Source organism: Capsicum annuum, unplaced genomic scaffold, assembly GCF_002878395.1.
Source record: "Capsicum annuum cultivar UCD-10X-F1 unplaced genomic scaffold, UCD10Xv1.1 ctg2489, whole genome shotgun sequence".
In the NCBI taxonomy this organism is placed as follows: Eukaryota; Viridiplantae; Streptophyta; class Magnoliopsida; order Solanales; family Solanaceae; genus Capsicum; species Capsicum annuum.
Window position 1 is genome coordinate 967802 of NW_025831066.1, and position 17526 is coordinate 985327.

Genomic DNA, 17526 nt, shown 5'->3' on the forward strand with positions numbered 1-17526 from the left:
CCCCAGACCCCACTAGGTGGGGTCTGGGGGGGTAAGATGTACGCAGTCCATACCTCTACCTCTGATGAAGTAGAAAGGCTGTTTCCGAAAGACCCCCTGCTCAAGGCACGAGATACCCCACAAACACATAGTAAAGCACAGAAGCAGATTACATAACATAAATACGACACCCATAAGGAATATAAAACAGAGGAAAGCAGAGGAAAGCACACAGATTCATAATAAACATGGAACACGGAATACGGAATCATAACAGGAATATTCGTAATCTACATTGATAAAACCTCTTTCTAAAATCCAATAACATATTCTCCCTCATCTCTCTTATAAAGTTATTCTTGTGTTATGCTGGTAAGTTAAAATGAAAAGAATTTGTTAGATCCAAATTAATATAGTTATTTCTCAAATTAGTTTCTGACTTCTTTTTTTTGTTTGATAACCGTTGTGTCCGGGCCAGCTTTCCCGCACCTCGACTAAATCCACGGGATACCTGCCACCTCCCACCAGCAACAGATATCAGGTAACTCTGTCCACCGAGGCTTGGACAGATAAGGAGAATCACCTAGTGTTTTGGTCTCTGCTGGGATTTGAACCTAAGACCTCAGGCTTTCAACCCACTTCATGTCTCTTACATCTTAATTGCTATGAAACTCTGCCTCCTTTGACTTTGATTCTTCCTTTCACTTCTCAAAAAAGATAATATATAAATATGACCCTAAACTTAACACCAAATTATAACTTTGACCTTAAACTTTGATAGTGCACAAATAGGACCTTTAACTATTCAAAACCTGAACAAATATGACCTCCGATTTTGCAACTCTCATGCGTGAGTTTCACTCGCGCCTATGTGGAAAGGTAATCCAATCACATGGTGCCAAGTCGTTAAAAGGGCCGACTTAGAGGGAGGTCATATTTGTGCAGTTTTGAATAGTTAAAGGTCATATTTGTGCACTGTCAAAGTTTTATTTTTTTTGTGTTAAAACGGCGTCGTTATTATTATTATTATTATTATTATTATTATTATTATTATTTATTTATTTAGCGATCGAACCCGTGCAGTAGGCTGAAGGAAGCCCCCAAGAAGAGCAAATAACACCACTGGGCTATCTAAGTGCCTTGTTTCATGTGGTTCAACATTAATATACGTACATAAATAAAGATTTTCTACCTTATATATACAACGTAATTTTTTTACCGAGGGGGTTCGGGTAAACCCCATGGCAACCACGTAGGTCCGCCCCTGCGTTAATTTAATAACGTTTTAATAACGTTAATTTAATAACATTTTAATAACGTTAATTTGATAACGTTAATTTAATATACTAGTACTATCCTTAATAACGTTAATTTAATAACGTTTTATTAAAACTATAATTTTTTTATTATTAGTATAGTTTCATCTTTAATTTAATATTTAAATAAATTATATTTAGATATATTATATAACTTAAATTCACCTTCTGCTTTATAATATATATACATACCCGCGCGATTTTTTCGTATGATGCTGACCCACCTAATTAATAAATCTTCAATATTGCCCTTTTTCCGCAATGACAAAAGAAATTAGATGTCATTTTAATCTTTGAGCCGAAGATAATGAAAAAATAATAGTGAAGTCATTTAAAGGTCATATTTGTGCAGTTTTGAATAGTTAAAGGTCATATTTGTGCAGTGTAAAAGTTTAAGGTCAAAGTTATAATTTGGTGTCAAATTTAGGGTCATATTTATGTATTATGCTCTTAGATTTTAAGCTGGACGCGCCTAGTTTTGCGTGTTGAACACGCGTTTTGCCACGTAGGATCGGAGGTCATATTTGTGCAGTTTTGAATAGTTAAAGATCATATTTGTGCACTGTCAAAGTTTAATGTCAAAGTTATAATTTGATGTCAAGTTTAGAATCATATTTATGTATTATCTCCTTCTCAAAATCATTTCCTCTCTGCAGTTTGTCCAAAATTATTTGTACACTAGTAGGCTTTAGCACAAGGTAACAACTAATTAACAAATGCTAATAGCAGTAGATGACCCATTCTCTGCTTAACACTCCCAATCGGATAGCCTTCGTACTCTTGTACACTTGCAGGCTGTAGGGGAAGTTATGTATGCTATAGCAGTCTGCCGACACTTGAATTAACAGTAGCCCGATTCAAGTTATCCTCCTGTTATAATTCTTGTTTCTAAGTTTTAAAATAAAGAATCTGTTAAAAGTTTTTCAAAGCGTTGTTAGCAGTTCATGGATCAAAGTTGCACAAGTTATTTAATCGACTAAAAAAGGAATAAGACAACAATTCAAGGAACAAAGGTGCTATTTTTGGTCAGAACTTAATTAATTAGTTATTTTTTTATATTCCACAGAATTATGATATTATGCAGAAAAGAGCACCCCAAAATTAATGAAGAAAACCCCAGAATTGGATACCATATGAATCAGATACTTCATACATATGGAGCAAAGTCATGAACTGACATAACAAGTACATCTCTATGTAACAAATCAAGAAAACGGTGAAAACACAAGCCACTGCAGCACCACTAATAACAATAGTCCATGGATGGTAATACCAAAAAATTTTACAATATCAAAAAACTATAATAAGATAGATTACAACAAACAGAATGAATAATTTCAAATCTCAAGCATTGACGAGGATGAGTTAATGTATGAATTTACTAAAAAGTTCACTTTAGATTGTTTTGAATTTAAAAGGGCTCCATGGGCAGTGATACCAATTCATTCAATTCAAACTATGACATATTTTCAAATTTCAATTCTAAATAAATATCAATAAAGATACATAAGCATTTAAACTTACTAAAATCTTCACTTCAAATTGTTTTGAACTAAAAGGTGCAGCCCTGAACCTATCCAGCACCTAATCTTGACCCTCTTTTCTTAACTAGTAGTTTCTTGAATTGGCAGCGCGCCACATGAGTACAAAGACAGTTTAGTAAGGAATTGACAGAACACCAACCTGGTCAAGGACATTTCCATTTGTATCTTGAACAACAGGGCGATAATCTCCAAGAAAAAACTGTTCACGACATGCATCAGAAATCATTTACTAAATCCGGGACGATGCAACCAAAAATACTTCTGGACTCCAACAAACCTGGTCATACTTGGCATCCTTCTGGGATTCTCCTTGCCCTGTATTCAAAATGTACAATTGGCCAACATCATCTGAAAGTATTATTGACGTCCCATCCCTGTAAGATAGACAGAAACACACATCAAAGCTAACAACTGTCCCATGACTCATTAAAAAAATTAGCATAGACAAGGTACATTGAATGTAATAAATATGACATCTCCTTTTCCAAGTAAAACAGCTATACAGAGTACATCCCATGTCTTTGGCTCACACCTGCACTTGAGTCTCTTGAAGTAACATCAAATGCATTGAGAAAAGTTGTAGAAAGCACAAGATCGATCATAGACTTACGGAGAAAACTTTCCATCAACTAGCTTGAATCGCCCAATCTCATATGTCCGAATAGGTGCACCTTCCCATATCTACAAATTTGAAGGAGATACGGAGTTTTGGTACTTGAATTGATGCATATGTAAAAGAAACTTTATTAAAAGTATATTATAAGGAAAAAAAACAGGACAATCAGTTACTCACATCCCAGACAATTGTTCTCCCATCATAACCAGCACTCATGGCTATTCTGGGATTGGATGGATGAACATCCAGTACATACGTCTGCAATCACAAAGGACTTAACATGAGGACCCAGTCCGAGCAAACAAAAGTAAATGAATCAATTGTAATCAATCCCTGCTTAGATTTAATCTCACGTTCAGGCAGCTAGAATGTATAATAAATAATAAAAGGATAAAGTGGGCCTTCAGTTCAGTTCATTTTAGTATAGCTCAGGTCTTGCTCACAATCTTTAAAGGCTTGCCAATTCATGACAGCTATGATGACAAACCATTGTCAAATTGCATGAGATAGCTTACTGATTCAGTATGACCCGTCAAAGAATGCACTAAGCTACCATCAACAGCATTCCACACACATATTCTGCAATCTGGCAAACATACAAAGTTTCATCAGAGCTCATTAAGGTAACAAAAAATCTTAGGGCTTCAGCAAGAATTAATTATAGGTGCAATGCAAAAGAAAAGAAGAGTTTGAACTTATGCCTCTGGGTTGAGAATGAAGCAACAGGACCAAGAAGAAAGCCTTTGGGATGAGAACGAGCTGAAGTTAGTTATTAAAAATTATTTTACAAGGAACAGTACCAACAAGCATGGTGGAGATACCATTGAAGGGTGATGATACGATAAAAACTTGAAAGACACGAAATCACTCAAAAACAGTCCACAAACACACTCCAAAACAGTCCACAAATCACTAAGATCCTTGGACCGATTGGAGACCTCTCTCGGATTCACAAATACAACAAGAATACAAGGTGAGCAAGGTGTATTTCACACCAAAACAGCAACAATACGTGAAGAACAAGATGAACACAAGGCACAAGAAACTGATTTAACAATAACAATAAGAACACAAGATTACAACACAAACACTAAACACGATTACAAGAAAGTAAAGGGATAGATAGATAGACCACATGAAGGTATAATCTTAAGAACCCAAGAATGGACACTCTTGGACCCTTAACACTACACACAACAATAAACCTATCTCTTACGTGACACAAGAACGGATTGCACCTCTCTAGCATCAACGTTTCCAAGCAAGCAACAACAAAAGAGAATCCACCCTATTGTTGTATCCTAGTTTCGGTTTTGGTACCTCAAGGAGCGAGGACTTGTGTTGTTTGGTCTTTCAAGATTCACAAATATCATCAAAAACTAAATCTAAAAACCCTACAATGTTCCTTTTATAACTATTACAAAATATAAGTTAAAATGACCAAAAGGCCCTTCAAAGAGTGGGCACCCATCTAGTGTAATTTATGGGCTGATTTGGGTGCATTTTGGGCCTCTTTTACACTTCAATTGCACATGCCAAGGCTCGGGTCCAACACGCACTCTCCTAAGTCCATATTCGAGATTATTCCCGTATCAGGTGATAATCTACCAACGGGAAGTACCCAATGAATAAATCAGAAAGAAAATTGAAGAACTGAAGGCAGTGATAAGAGTTAACAATTTTTAAAAGCAAGAAAAGCACCCTTTGAGCGTGCTGACAGAATGATTGAAACTCACATTCTCTGATTCCAGTGATTTCACTACAGTTTACTAGCAGATTCCTAGACTAAGACTACAGTATTGAAGAAGTCCAGCTGAAAGAGCAGTAGTAGTATCTCAGATTATTTAGATGCTCTTCATGTGTGGAAAACAAATAAATGCATCATACCCATGATAGCAGCAAGGACAAAACGATTATCCAAGCTCCAGACAATCATATTAACACCACGTGGAGTTGGAAGAATTCTTTGACGTGGACCGCCTCGAGGAGGTTGAGGTGGCATTGGAGGAGGTGGAACCTTCAAATGATACGCTTTCTGCCAACGTCCACCCTTTCCCTTAAACAATGAGTATACGGCATGAGAATGATGAAACAAATGAGAACAGATCTAGATATTGCTTCAAGCCTATAAAAGAAAGCAAAGATAGAATGGGGCTCCAAAGAGAACTCACATGCGATCTACGTGATCTCGGGATCCAAATGATTGCACTGCCATCACGGGAACAAGTAACGATGTTGTCATGATTAAACCTGAAACAGTAAACTTTGGTGGTCAAACTTCTTTAACCAAAATCACGAGCAATATTTATGACGACAGAGTTGTACAGTACGTAGCTAACATGATGAAAGAAGAAACATTGCTCTTTCCCACTTTCTCTTTTAGCTCCTTTAATTTCCTGAGACATACCATGAGTTTTTGAACTTAGGGACACAGTCTTCCTTTGATGCATCAGTGGAGGAAAATCTGGACGCAACAGCACAGCCACTGCAATCACAAGACAGATCATGAACACAAGGAATGGAAACACACTTGAATTGAACGGGCACATGAAACCTTATCCTGGAGCTACCGACCTGAATTGCACATAGTTTACATCATTTTCATGACCAGATAAAATCTCAATCTCATGATTAGGCTGCTCTGAGTCATCAGAATTAGATTTACAAGCATTCCAGACCTGCAAGTAAATAAGATTCTCATAAGCAGCACCATATTAGTGTCAGAAAGCTACAACCATGCAGTAATGACAGAGACTACGAGTCAGACAGAGTAATCTGCTCTTACTCTTGCACAAGTGTCTGAGCTTCCAGTTACAAAAAAAGTTCCACTGTTATTGAATGAACAACAAAAGATCTGGTGGCTTTGCAAAACTGTGCTTGATGATGGACCAGTGTTCTTCCCTACAACCATTTAGGCAATTGTAAACAATTTGCAATGTAAATTTGAATTAAGATGCTGACAGTCACCATGTTGCTCGGACTCTTCAAAAATGTTGACGGGAGCGTGCCGGATCCTCCAAAAGTAATAAAAACTTGGAGGAAGGTGCGGCAGCATTTTTGACGAGTGCGAGCAACAAAGCCAACGGATAACTATTGCAACTTACCAGCAATGGTTTCAGTCGGTTTTGGTATGTATAGGCGCGGATTAAACTGGGAATATCTAGCATCCCAAATCCGACATGTTCCATCATCAGATGACCTGCAGTAATGGTAGCAGCATAGCGTATATAGTAGTCAAGGAGTGACATTATAGAGCATACATAGAGATAAAAAAAACATCTCCATTTTTGCAGGTTCTCTACTTTTTGGTATACCACTTGTACACAGGAGTTTCTTTTCCATGAGCAATTAAAGCATAGCATAATTAATAAGATTATTTTACCTTATGAAAAGATGTCCTATGAGCAATTAAAGCATGATATAGAAAATCAAGTTACTTAATTGGTGTAAAGAATGGATCTTAGGCCTAATTCAACCTCAACAGCTAGCTCATGAGGGCAAGGACCAACTACCCATTCATTTTCCAATGTGGGATACTCAACACCTCCCCCGCACCGCAGGCCTCGTTAACTGGAGCGTGGACAACATAATATGGGGGCCCAACATCGGTGAACAAAGATTTGGGATGAACCTGTTTCAGATACCATGTAAAGAATGGATCTTGGGCCTAACTCAACCTCAAAGCTAGCTCATGAGGGCAGGGACCAATTACCCATCCATTTTCCTATGTGGGATAATTAACAATTGTATTAGACTCATTTATGTTGAGAGATCGCAAGGTAGGTTCACAATGTAAAACTCTACCTCCACATGAAAGACTGCTTGTGTTCTTGGGCCACAATGCAGATACAGATGGGATTGAATCAGTCAACGTCGCAAAGAGCAAGATTTATGGTAGAGGAAGAGAAAGGAAGAGATTTAACCATTTGAAGTAAAACTACCAAACATTGGATAGCTTTGACAGAAGATAATTTAAAAAACACAAACCATCCAGATGATCTGGCACCGAGACCTTGAACGAGCTCTCATGGACTAGACAACCATTAGCCAGCTCAAGTCAACTTAAAAAAGCAAATGTCTGGGTATTGCCAGGTAAACAATTACTTTTTCAATAATCAAAAAAGACTCATTCTCAAATCAATTAGGGTATATGAATCCTCTATTCTGCTTTATTCAGGTCACCTATATTTAAGGGAAGATTTAGGAGAAATAGTGTGACTAACACTTTTGAAAGGCACAGCTTCCTCTAGACAATCCCTCTATTAGATGGTGGAAAAATATTACAAAAGCTTGCAAAAGTTGGAGTTATTTTCTTTAATTAAAAAGAGGTACTATGGGTGCTTCCTTTATATCACACTTCAGTCTCATGTAAAGAACTACCTATAGGTGGAGATCTCCTCTTTCAGGGTAAAATTTGTATAAAACTTTGCCAGAGATGCACAATTAAGAAATGAATCAATAATACAAAGATATTGCATATGGAACTCCATGAAAGAAGCATGGACATCAAATGATCTTACGATAAGAGCTGATAAACAGAACTAGGTCTTGGGCTAAACGCTATTGCCGTAACAGCTCCAGTATGACCACGCAACACAGAAATCGGCAGCCCATCAGGCAAGCGCCACTGTTACAATTAAAAAAGAACATTCAGATGACCATTCAGAAATACATATGACAGGAAATCATGTAACCTTGAAAAAGTTATCTTACAACTCTGATGATGCAATCATTTGAAGCAGAAGCTACTAAAGTGTTGTTGGAATTGACAGCTAGGTCAGTGATATCACCCTGAAAGAAAACAACAAAAAGTGAACTCAAAAGATAAAAGATTTAAGGGATGGATCCAGATAATTATAGCAACGGCTTACTTCATGCCCACGGCAGCTGGCCAAGCAATATGCAGTTTCCATTGACCAAATCTTTACAAGTCGGTCATCTGAGCCAGTAATAACATATCTCCCAGACCGATCAAATATTGCTGCAGTCAATATTCCTCATAATTAATCAATTGAATCAATGAATAAATTAACAGAGCACCTAATTAAAGCAAAGCTTCATAAACTAAATTACTCAATGGCTCAAGGCCAAAATAAGAAGCAAACATAAACCCAAATTGACCGGATGAAAATTGAAAAAATTTATCACTCCACATAACAGCAAAAGCAGAATGATAATCATCAGTAAAGCTACTTTATGATTACCCAACGTCAAAAATTACACACCCAAACCATGTAGCAAAATTTGCAATTAGCATCCCCAAAATGGGACCACTACTTCCTTCTGCTTTCGGGAAACATTATATCATTGTACAAAAGATCAGGTGATAACTGTACAGACGAAGTTAAGAAGTTACACATGAAGTTATATAGCTCAGTCTTTTAGGACACTCAGACACTCTCAGAAAGATGGTTATCATTGAGTCCCCAGAAGTGATGATATCAGACTAAGACATGCCAACCAAAAAAGTTACCACAATAAACTGCATTCCGATGTCCTCGAACTTTTTTAATATTTTGCATCTTCTGCACCATAGTGGATGGTTTTGCAATGGCATAACATGCTGCACGAATAGATGGTGCACGATGGTGCTTAGAAAATCCACCACCAATTTCTCTCAAACTTAGTCCACGCAGCTGATCTGCTAGCATGTGTGGCCAACGTAAGTGACCTTGAGGCTTAACTTCATCATTCCTCTGATCTTGATCACCTAAATAAGAGGAAGAAAGTTTAAAGGTAATTGAGAGCTAACAGGAAGAAGAAAGTAAAACCTTCTACAACTCGGGGACTTATCAAGTGGTGCATAATGGTTTCACTAGTCATGAAACACCCCCTCCATCTGCCAGTTTTGACACCTAAGAAACACTAGGAAGAATTCTACTAGTAAAATTACTGTATAGGACTTCTGCAAAATCCAGGCAAAAAAAGTTCAAACTATAATGTGATGCATTCTCCATGAACTAACTTTAAATCATTGTTTCCTTCAACGTATTTTAAATCACTGTGACTAATCTAATACAAATCAAATAAAGCTTTTAAGCTCATTCAATTTGCTTCACATGATATGATGCAGACGGAATCATAAAATTTACCAAATCAAAATTCGCAGTGCATGAAGAACTCATGAAATTTCTTGATAACCAAGTGAAAAGTAGTGAAACTAGAAGACGTACTGCTGAGCAATGAAAAGGAACCAGTTCCCAGCAGAGTCGGAACAGCTGCTGCATTAATTGTATTGCCACCAACCATACCCAGAGGGGGAGCTTTCACACTCAGCAATAATTGTTTTAAAAGCCTCACCAAGTGATCCTTTCCCACATGAGAGTACCTAGACACATCACACACTTTATAATAATGAACACAGTAAGCAGCAAAGATGACTCAATAAAGAGGGAAAATAGATCCTAACTGATTTCATTTTCTCAAAAGAAGGAGATGAAAGTACCATATGGACTGTTTATAAAAGGGTGGAGGGAAGCAAAGGATCAATAAGAGATTTAACTGCCAAAAAAAAACTACATTTTCGAGTAGCACAATAAACCAGATGATTTTCTTGTATCTGGAATTTTTACAAATGGCTTCATTCTTGAATCAAAACAACTGAATGATCTCAGTCTTCACACGAAGTAAGATGCTTATCAAATATCAACAGATAAAAGCCTATAACAGAGAGTGACATCTTTCAATCTGAAGGCTATTCATAAACTGTACTTCAACGCCATTCAGAAAACACTTGGAGATAGATATACAAGAAGAAATACATGACAAGAGATTGGTTAAAGAGGAATTGATAAGTCATATATCCATGGCATTTGATGAATAAGGCAGCAAAAGTTACCTTTCTACCAATCTATTGTAACTTAAAGGGAAAGACCTCCCATCATCATTTTCGTCACCACTTGGTGCTCCACTCCTTGAATACCAAGCATGGTATCTACGGGGTAAAAGTTGATGCTCCAGAAGTTCATTCCAGAATTGGCCATAAGTTCTGTGACATGGTCCAGCTGACAGGAAATGCATAATCAAAAAATAGACCTCACCCATGTCAATGTCCACATCAGCCTCTGTTGATCTTTGTGGATCAGATGGTTGAGAATTTTGATTTGCCTTTCCAGGTAAGCTCAATGATTTCATACTTCCAGATGGTGCATCACAAGGGGGAATATACTTCCGAAAAGACATCTATCCAATATAATGAAGAATAAAACAAATAAATAAAAGATCAACAAGTGTCTGAGCTTACCTGTTATATAGTACATTCATCAAAATCCTTTCCAAAATATGATGTCAGGAAAATGAAGAATAAAACAAATAAAAGAAAGAATTGCTGAATTATCGCATCGCTTTATAACTTGCCGCAGAGCTGTCACATTTCTATCCACTGAGTAAGTAAATAACTATCAAGAACAAAATAACCTTTTACTTTGGTTAAAAACCCTTTTTCTTAGAAAGGAGAATAAGAATGAAATAAAATAAATCAAAACAGTGTTTTTAACCCAACTCAAGCCGAAGAAACTTATTCAATGGTCACAGCTAACCTCGTTTGGCCAGTGAGAGCGTATTCGAGTCTACGCATAATCTAAATGAGCCACACTAGAGCTAAGGGAAAGTGAACTTTTACTAAAATTCTGGAACACTTTATTTTTTAAAAAATCTAAAAATTCTAGAACCCTTTCTATATGGATACGCTCAAGTTCAAAAATTGAAGTGGGGAAGATACATATAATTTGGTTTATTATCCACAAGGACCATGTCTGAAGAACCTAAGATTCCCAGGACACATGAACATCATTTCTCGGAATAAATATACATAACACTAAAGAAGGAGAGCCTTGGAAAAGAGTTAACATCAGTCGTGATGTACTTTTGTTCAATGGTAATATTAATAATGTTCTAGGTAGCCTGAGAAAATTTATGAGGTTTTAGTGTTTGCACTTCAAACCTAGGTCCAGAGACAAGTTTTTCTGATCGAATTCTAGATACATTGAAGTCAAGTGGAAACCCTAAATATAGTTAAAAACAAGCTTGATGCACTTACTTTCAAATGAAAGAGACTTCTTTCAGGCACCTAATGGCTGCTGCTCTTAACTTTTTGCCTGACTGGTTATTTGGCCGTGATCTTTTCGGCCAGTCTATAGCAATCAATCAATCAACTATCCTCAGCCCCAAACTACAATCAGTGTCAGCTGTATGAATCCTCTACATCAATTGATGTTTCTATTTTAGATAAGTGATCTATATCCATCGATGTATTCAGGTCCGTTTCATTCTAATACTGAATAGTAGTGTTTTAAGGCAGATTGTTGTTCTCTAAAATCACACACTTATCCCTGCACGGAGATGAGTTTCTAACTAGACAAAAAGATCTAACAAAAAAAAGACAAATGTATCTATGTAAGTGAACGACAACATCTAATTCTAATTCTTAGCCCCTATTAGTTGGTAACGACTATATGGATCTTCTACTTCCATTGTTTTCAAGTCCTATCCAGATTCGTGTTGATTTTCCCTGATTGTAGGCTTTGTGTGACCGGAGACTTTGTTTATCACATTTAACCACCATATTATTGTACCTAAGGACTGATGCTTGGAGACGGTGTTTGTACGTCTACAGAGAACATGGCCAAACTATCTCGGACTACTTCTCATTTTATCTTCCATGAGTGTGTTAACTGCACCCTCTGTCATATGTCATCATTTCTAATCTAGTCCAATCATGTATGACCGCATATCCATCTTAAGATCAATATCTTTACAACATTTACCTTTGTGAATATATTAGATTGGCAAACTTAGAGGCCCAATTTTCACACCCATATAATATTATCGGATTTCACAACCATTTAATAGAACTTGCCTTTCAATTTGTCAGACATAATTTGCATAGAACTTCTCCGTTTTGGATAATGATAATAATTTCTTTAGCATTCATCTTCACCTATAATATCATTCCTCTAAAAGATTGAATCCTGGATTTTCAATTGTCTGTTACGCACCATCATGCATCATTGTATCTAATTTCACTTCACCTTCATTCTGCTTATGAAAGCTAAACTTTCAATGTATAGTCTATTGAAAATCTATATGGCATAGACCCAAACTGGTTCTCTATTACTTATTGTGATGAACCCTAGTCTATATTCACTCTTTCCCCATTTTTTGCACAATTAGAAGAAAGGTGCATAGTTGGTGGACGAAAGGTCATATTCATTTGTTTGATAAATGGTCACTCATAAATGGAAGAGTAAGAGATAAGTTCTCAAGCCTCGTTTGGGTTGAAAAACTAATAAGAGCAGAGGGGTAACACATTTGGCCAATCTTTGCAAGGGCGAAAGGTGCTAAACACATTTTATGCAAATCCTTCACTTGCCTTGACATACATTTGTTGAATGGGTGTGATAAGCATGTGGATACTATGTCCGTATCCTTCAACACTGTTTCTTAGATCCTCAAAAAATGTTCTTTTTCTTTTTTTTAATCTGGTAACATGAGATCCTCAAAAATGTTGGCGGTCGCCTGTTGGATTCTCCGAACGTTAAACATTTTTTGAGGATCCAACACGAATGTGGTGGCATATTTTGGAGGATCGAGCAGCATAGCTTCAAAAGACACTAATAATCAGCAAAGAACATGATATAGCCATAACCAATCCTTGCACACACCCTTATCTGGTACGTTCCACAAACGAATTTGTGCAACAGCGCTTAGAAGAGAACAAAGATCATATTTATATGCTAAAACAGACGGCAGTCAGCTTCAGAGGCTTCATTTGGGATGAACAAAGGAAAAGGAAAAGAAAGATAAAACTATATAAGCTCAAGACCGGAAAAGTATGAAAAAGGAATAAATAAAAGGGCAGCCCGGTGCACTAAAGCTTCCGAATAATGAATAAATAAATTCTTAAAATATTTATATTGTAATATTTTTTAAATATTTGAGTATTTATATTATAATTGTACTAAGAATTTCCTAAATGAACTATTTTATCTATAAATTACCAAAATAGGTTTTGGACCCATTCTACCAATACTAGCACATTATGGAGTCAGTAAATCGGAGGTAGTGTGAGCCATGACTTAAGCACTTGACAAACCTAATTTGGATAGGTTATCAACGTTAAAATATTTCAGGAGAATCTTAATAGTTAAGGCACTCACACACCCATAATTCCACAAGACCAAGATTCATGGTCAACCAACGAAGTGCAATCTCGCTTTTTGAACCTAAAGAAGCAGATATAGAATACATGCGTATAACTATTTCTATTCAACTTGTACTTACAGTTCCTGGCAGCAGGATGTTTTTGGAAGGAACAAAGACCATGTCTTATTTCATAGTTTGCGTTTTCACTGCTAATATAATTTTCCCAATGAATCAATTATGCCTCAATCCAAAACTGGTTATGCCCGACTATATGATTCCTATATATTCATTCTCTTCTCAGCCCATCTCAATGCTAAATAATACTATAGCAACAAGGTTTTAATAGAAAGGGCCAAACCACAAGGGTTCAGCCCTTTCCCCGAGCCACGAAAAACGGGAGCGTTAGTACACCGGGCTGCCCTTCCACTTCCCAAAGACGATACTCATAATAAAACCATTCCCCAGAAACAGAAAATCAAACAAGCCAATGAAAACAACAGCAACAGACTAAATCATAAGCAGAATAGCATTAGGCACTCCTTCCTCTTTCAACCTATCTTCATGAAACCCTAATATATGCTCGAACCAAAATAACCTAATTCAATATGTTCTATTCTATATTTTATTCCAATAATATTGATATTAGCACCACATGTACATATAAGAAACACAAACGGAGGACAACAATTTTACCCAAAAACTTTGAAATAAAACAAAAAGAAGAGCAAAAAGATTGAACCTTTTTTTATTCTCTGAACAAGTTAACCAGATGGGCAATCACCAGAAACTAGAAACTCGGCCTTCAAAAACCTTGAACCCATAAGCATTCCACTGAAACATTAAAACAAAAATAAAAGATAAAAAGAAATTTCAAGTTATTTACACGACGACCCCATTAAAATACAAAAATAAACCGACCCTATTGCAATAAATATCCCAATTTGAGATCTAATAAACCTACACATGCAAAAAGATAAAGAAAAAACAAGCAGAGTCCCAATTTTGAGTATAACCTCAATTAGACCAAATACCTTCTATTTATTCCTACATTATCCCAAATTGGTAACTAAATTCTCACCTACAATATAGTGTGCTCTTTAACCGACGCCGTTTTGTTTGTTGAGTAGAATTTCAGCAAAAATAAAAATGGAGATCGAAGGAAAATTACTTCTTTAAAGTTTCTCCAAAATTATATATAAAAAAGATTGAGAATTTTGAACAAAGAGTAAAGAGAGGTTTAGATTATGGAGGAGGGAGCTCTAATATTTGTATGTGTTGAAGCTCTGTGTGTGTGTAGTCTTTGGTTTTGTAGGAAAGAGAAGAGAACAAGAAAGAGGGGATGTGTTGTGTGAACACAGTGCTAGAGAGGGGGGAACTAGAAAGGGATTAGAGTAACCAATTTGTATCTTTTTATATTATGCCTTCTTCAAAATAAAACAAAAAAATTATACTCCTTATAATTATATGTGACAAATCTATCCCTAAAATAATCAAATAACTAATACTGTAGATGCTTTTATAAAACTTCAGTTTTAATTTTAGTAAGGTTTTTGAATTTTCCCAACAAAACAGTTACCTGTACTTCGTTTTATTTTTATTGTATATACTGAATGAATGACAATAGTGTTTTCTTTTAAAAATTTCATTGGCTCTCCTTTTTCTTCTTTTTGGAAGTTGAATATAACGGTTTTTGCAGTTGACAAGTTTGGGTTAGAGTTCCTCTTTCTTTCTTATTTATTTTCTTTGCTATGAGGGTCTAATTGGTTAAAGAAAAGTGAGTTACCATTCTTCCAATGTTGTGTATGCTTTGTGTGCAGTACATTGACATTGATTCTGTGGGTCAGCTAACATGAGACTTTTTGTTGTACTTTCCTTTTTTAGATTTGTTGAAGTGATGGCAACTCTCAACAAATTGTCTCCCAAGAAAAAAAAAACTATCTCCCCACATAAATTAGATGTTTTGATTTGTTGTCATATTTTCAGTTAATCAAACAATGTAGTTATTTGTTGAGCTTCCTAGACAGATTTTGCAAAGATTTTTTGTGATTATTTTACTTGCACTTTCTTTATTCTTATTATTTTCTTTTATAATTTTTACTATATATGTATAAAATTACAAGATTAATTAGTGATGCAGAATGTGATCTAGTCTCACTAGGCATGAAAAGAAGATAACTGGTCTATTCGTTAATTTAAAAAAAAAAAAAAAAAAAAAAAAAAGACACCAATAGACTTTATCATCTAATGAGATAAATAAATAAGATATACTATGATTGTTTTATGCTAGAGTTCTTTATTCAAGTACTAAAGCAATACCTATGCAACCATAAGCATTGTCCTAGGACCTATATCTTTCTAATAATAATATGAATGCCTAAAAATTATTTGATGACATTTGAATAGGATAATATAGACCTGATAACAACGGTGAAAAAGTACACAAAATATCTATTTGAGGTTTTTAGCGGTAAAGCTTAAAAAAGATTTTTCTTTATTTTAGACTTCGTTGTTGATTTGTTTTTGTGGTTTTTTAGTTGTAGACTTACATAACCTTGAGAATATATTTCAAAAACAATTTTAGTTTTTTTTTTTTCATTTTCGAACTCATTTTCAAAACGTTTTGGATTCGATTCAAATATGGACACTATAGGTATCATTAGCCTTCTTTTAACACGTAAATGCTATATTTGAATGTTATGTTGATTTTGAGGTCATTTGAAAAGGAAAAGCTTCATGTTGAAGCACTTTAGGCTTGAATTTTATCGTTTCGAGGTACGTTATGGCTTAACTTTTTTTCAAATTGAGTTAGGTAGTTAATAAATAAGTAAAGCATGCTATGGGTTGGAGAAAATAACTATGAGATTTATATTTCAAGATTATTATTACTGTTGTGTGCATGTGGGGGGGGGGGGGGGGGTTATTCTATTGTTGTTGACTAATGATATCTGATATTGCGTGTTGCCCATGTGAAAGCTTATTTGACATTATTGATTTTTTATGCATTTAAATGTCTTTGGTCAAGGTATAATGCCTGTGCGGGGGCTTGAATTATTATTTTAGGCCTTTTGGAGAATTGATTGGCTTTATCATCATAGAAATGTCTAAGTTAGGGGTTGATATGATCTTAATGATATCTTACATGCATATTTATTCCGATGGTGCCTAAATAGAGTTGATAATCATGAATTGTGGACATATTACGTTAAATTCTAGGCTTACTTATATGCGTGTTGGATGGAATGGATATCTTCATATTTAGTTGATTGTGAGAATTATATCCTCATTTCATACATATACATTCATGAGATACTGATATGTTTGAGAAACACTATTTTTATAAGAAAATGAGACATTTTAATAATACCCTCTCTATGAACACGAGTCAGAGAAGTGGAATGACTTTTTAGATATGAGATACAGTATATGGATTGTGAACCCTTCATGGGTGCTACCTTAGAAAGTGCGAGCTTAGTAACTGTATACAAAACGTCATGCAATAACTTTCACCATCCACCCCATCCCCAATACATTGCATTGCATATACATCTCTTATGATTTCTTTACTTTTCATTAACTTGTGTTTGGTTTTAGTATATTTTATGTATATCTTTATTGTTTTCATTTTTGTGCATATATTAAAATTGTTAGTGAAGATGGTGTGAGCTACCATTTAGGACTTTTTTGTTTGCGGGAGATGTGCTCATAGTTTTCTTTGCTTATATTATTTTCTGTTTTACTCAGTCGGCCTATGATACTTACTGAGGACAAGTGAACCATAATCATTTCTACTATGCCTTTTCGGTGCAGATCTTAGTACGAGTATGACACACTGAGGTTGAGTTTGTGCTACTGAATTAAGGATCTTTCGAGGTATTGGTGCACTCCAGAGTTCAGAGTTGCTTTTCTAATTTATGTCTTTATTTCAATT

General features: G+C 35.6%; 1 protein-coding gene across 1 annotated transcript in view; it reads right to left on the reverse strand.

Moving 5' to 3' along the window:
* The window catches only part of LOC107878865 (bromodomain and WD repeat-containing protein 1), a 20124-nt gene extending 5103 nt beyond the window's left edge, over window positions 1-15021 (reverse strand). Inside the window, exons 1-19 of the mRNA XM_016726028.2 lie at window positions 14677-15021; window positions 14338-14429; window positions 10294-10637; window positions 9629-9783; window positions 8929-9165; window positions 8327-8436; window positions 8169-8246; window positions 7976-8082; window positions 6560-6654; window positions 6241-6356; window positions 6030-6133; window positions 5863-5940; window positions 5627-5705; window positions 5343-5511; window positions 3971-4041; window positions 3633-3713; window positions 3450-3520; window positions 3117-3213; window positions 2979-3038 (exon numbers count right to left, since the gene is read on the reverse strand). Of these exons, the coding sequence (XP_016581514.2) occupies window positions 2979-3038; window positions 3117-3213; window positions 3450-3520; window positions 3633-3713; window positions 3971-4041; window positions 5343-5511; window positions 5627-5705; window positions 5863-5940; window positions 6030-6133; window positions 6241-6356; window positions 6560-6654; window positions 7976-8082; window positions 8169-8246; window positions 8327-8436; window positions 8929-9165; window positions 9629-9783; window positions 10294-10637 (2052 nt within the window). The 5' untranslated portion in view covers window positions 14338-14429; window positions 14677-15021. The remainder of the gene's footprint in view (window positions 1-2978; window positions 3039-3116; window positions 3214-3449; window positions 3521-3632; window positions 3714-3970; window positions 4042-5342; window positions 5512-5626; window positions 5706-5862; window positions 5941-6029; window positions 6134-6240; window positions 6357-6559; window positions 6655-7975; window positions 8083-8168; window positions 8247-8326; window positions 8437-8928; window positions 9166-9628; window positions 9784-10293; window positions 10638-14337; window positions 14430-14676) is intronic.
* Between the last annotated feature and the right edge of the window lie 2505 nt (window positions 15022-17526).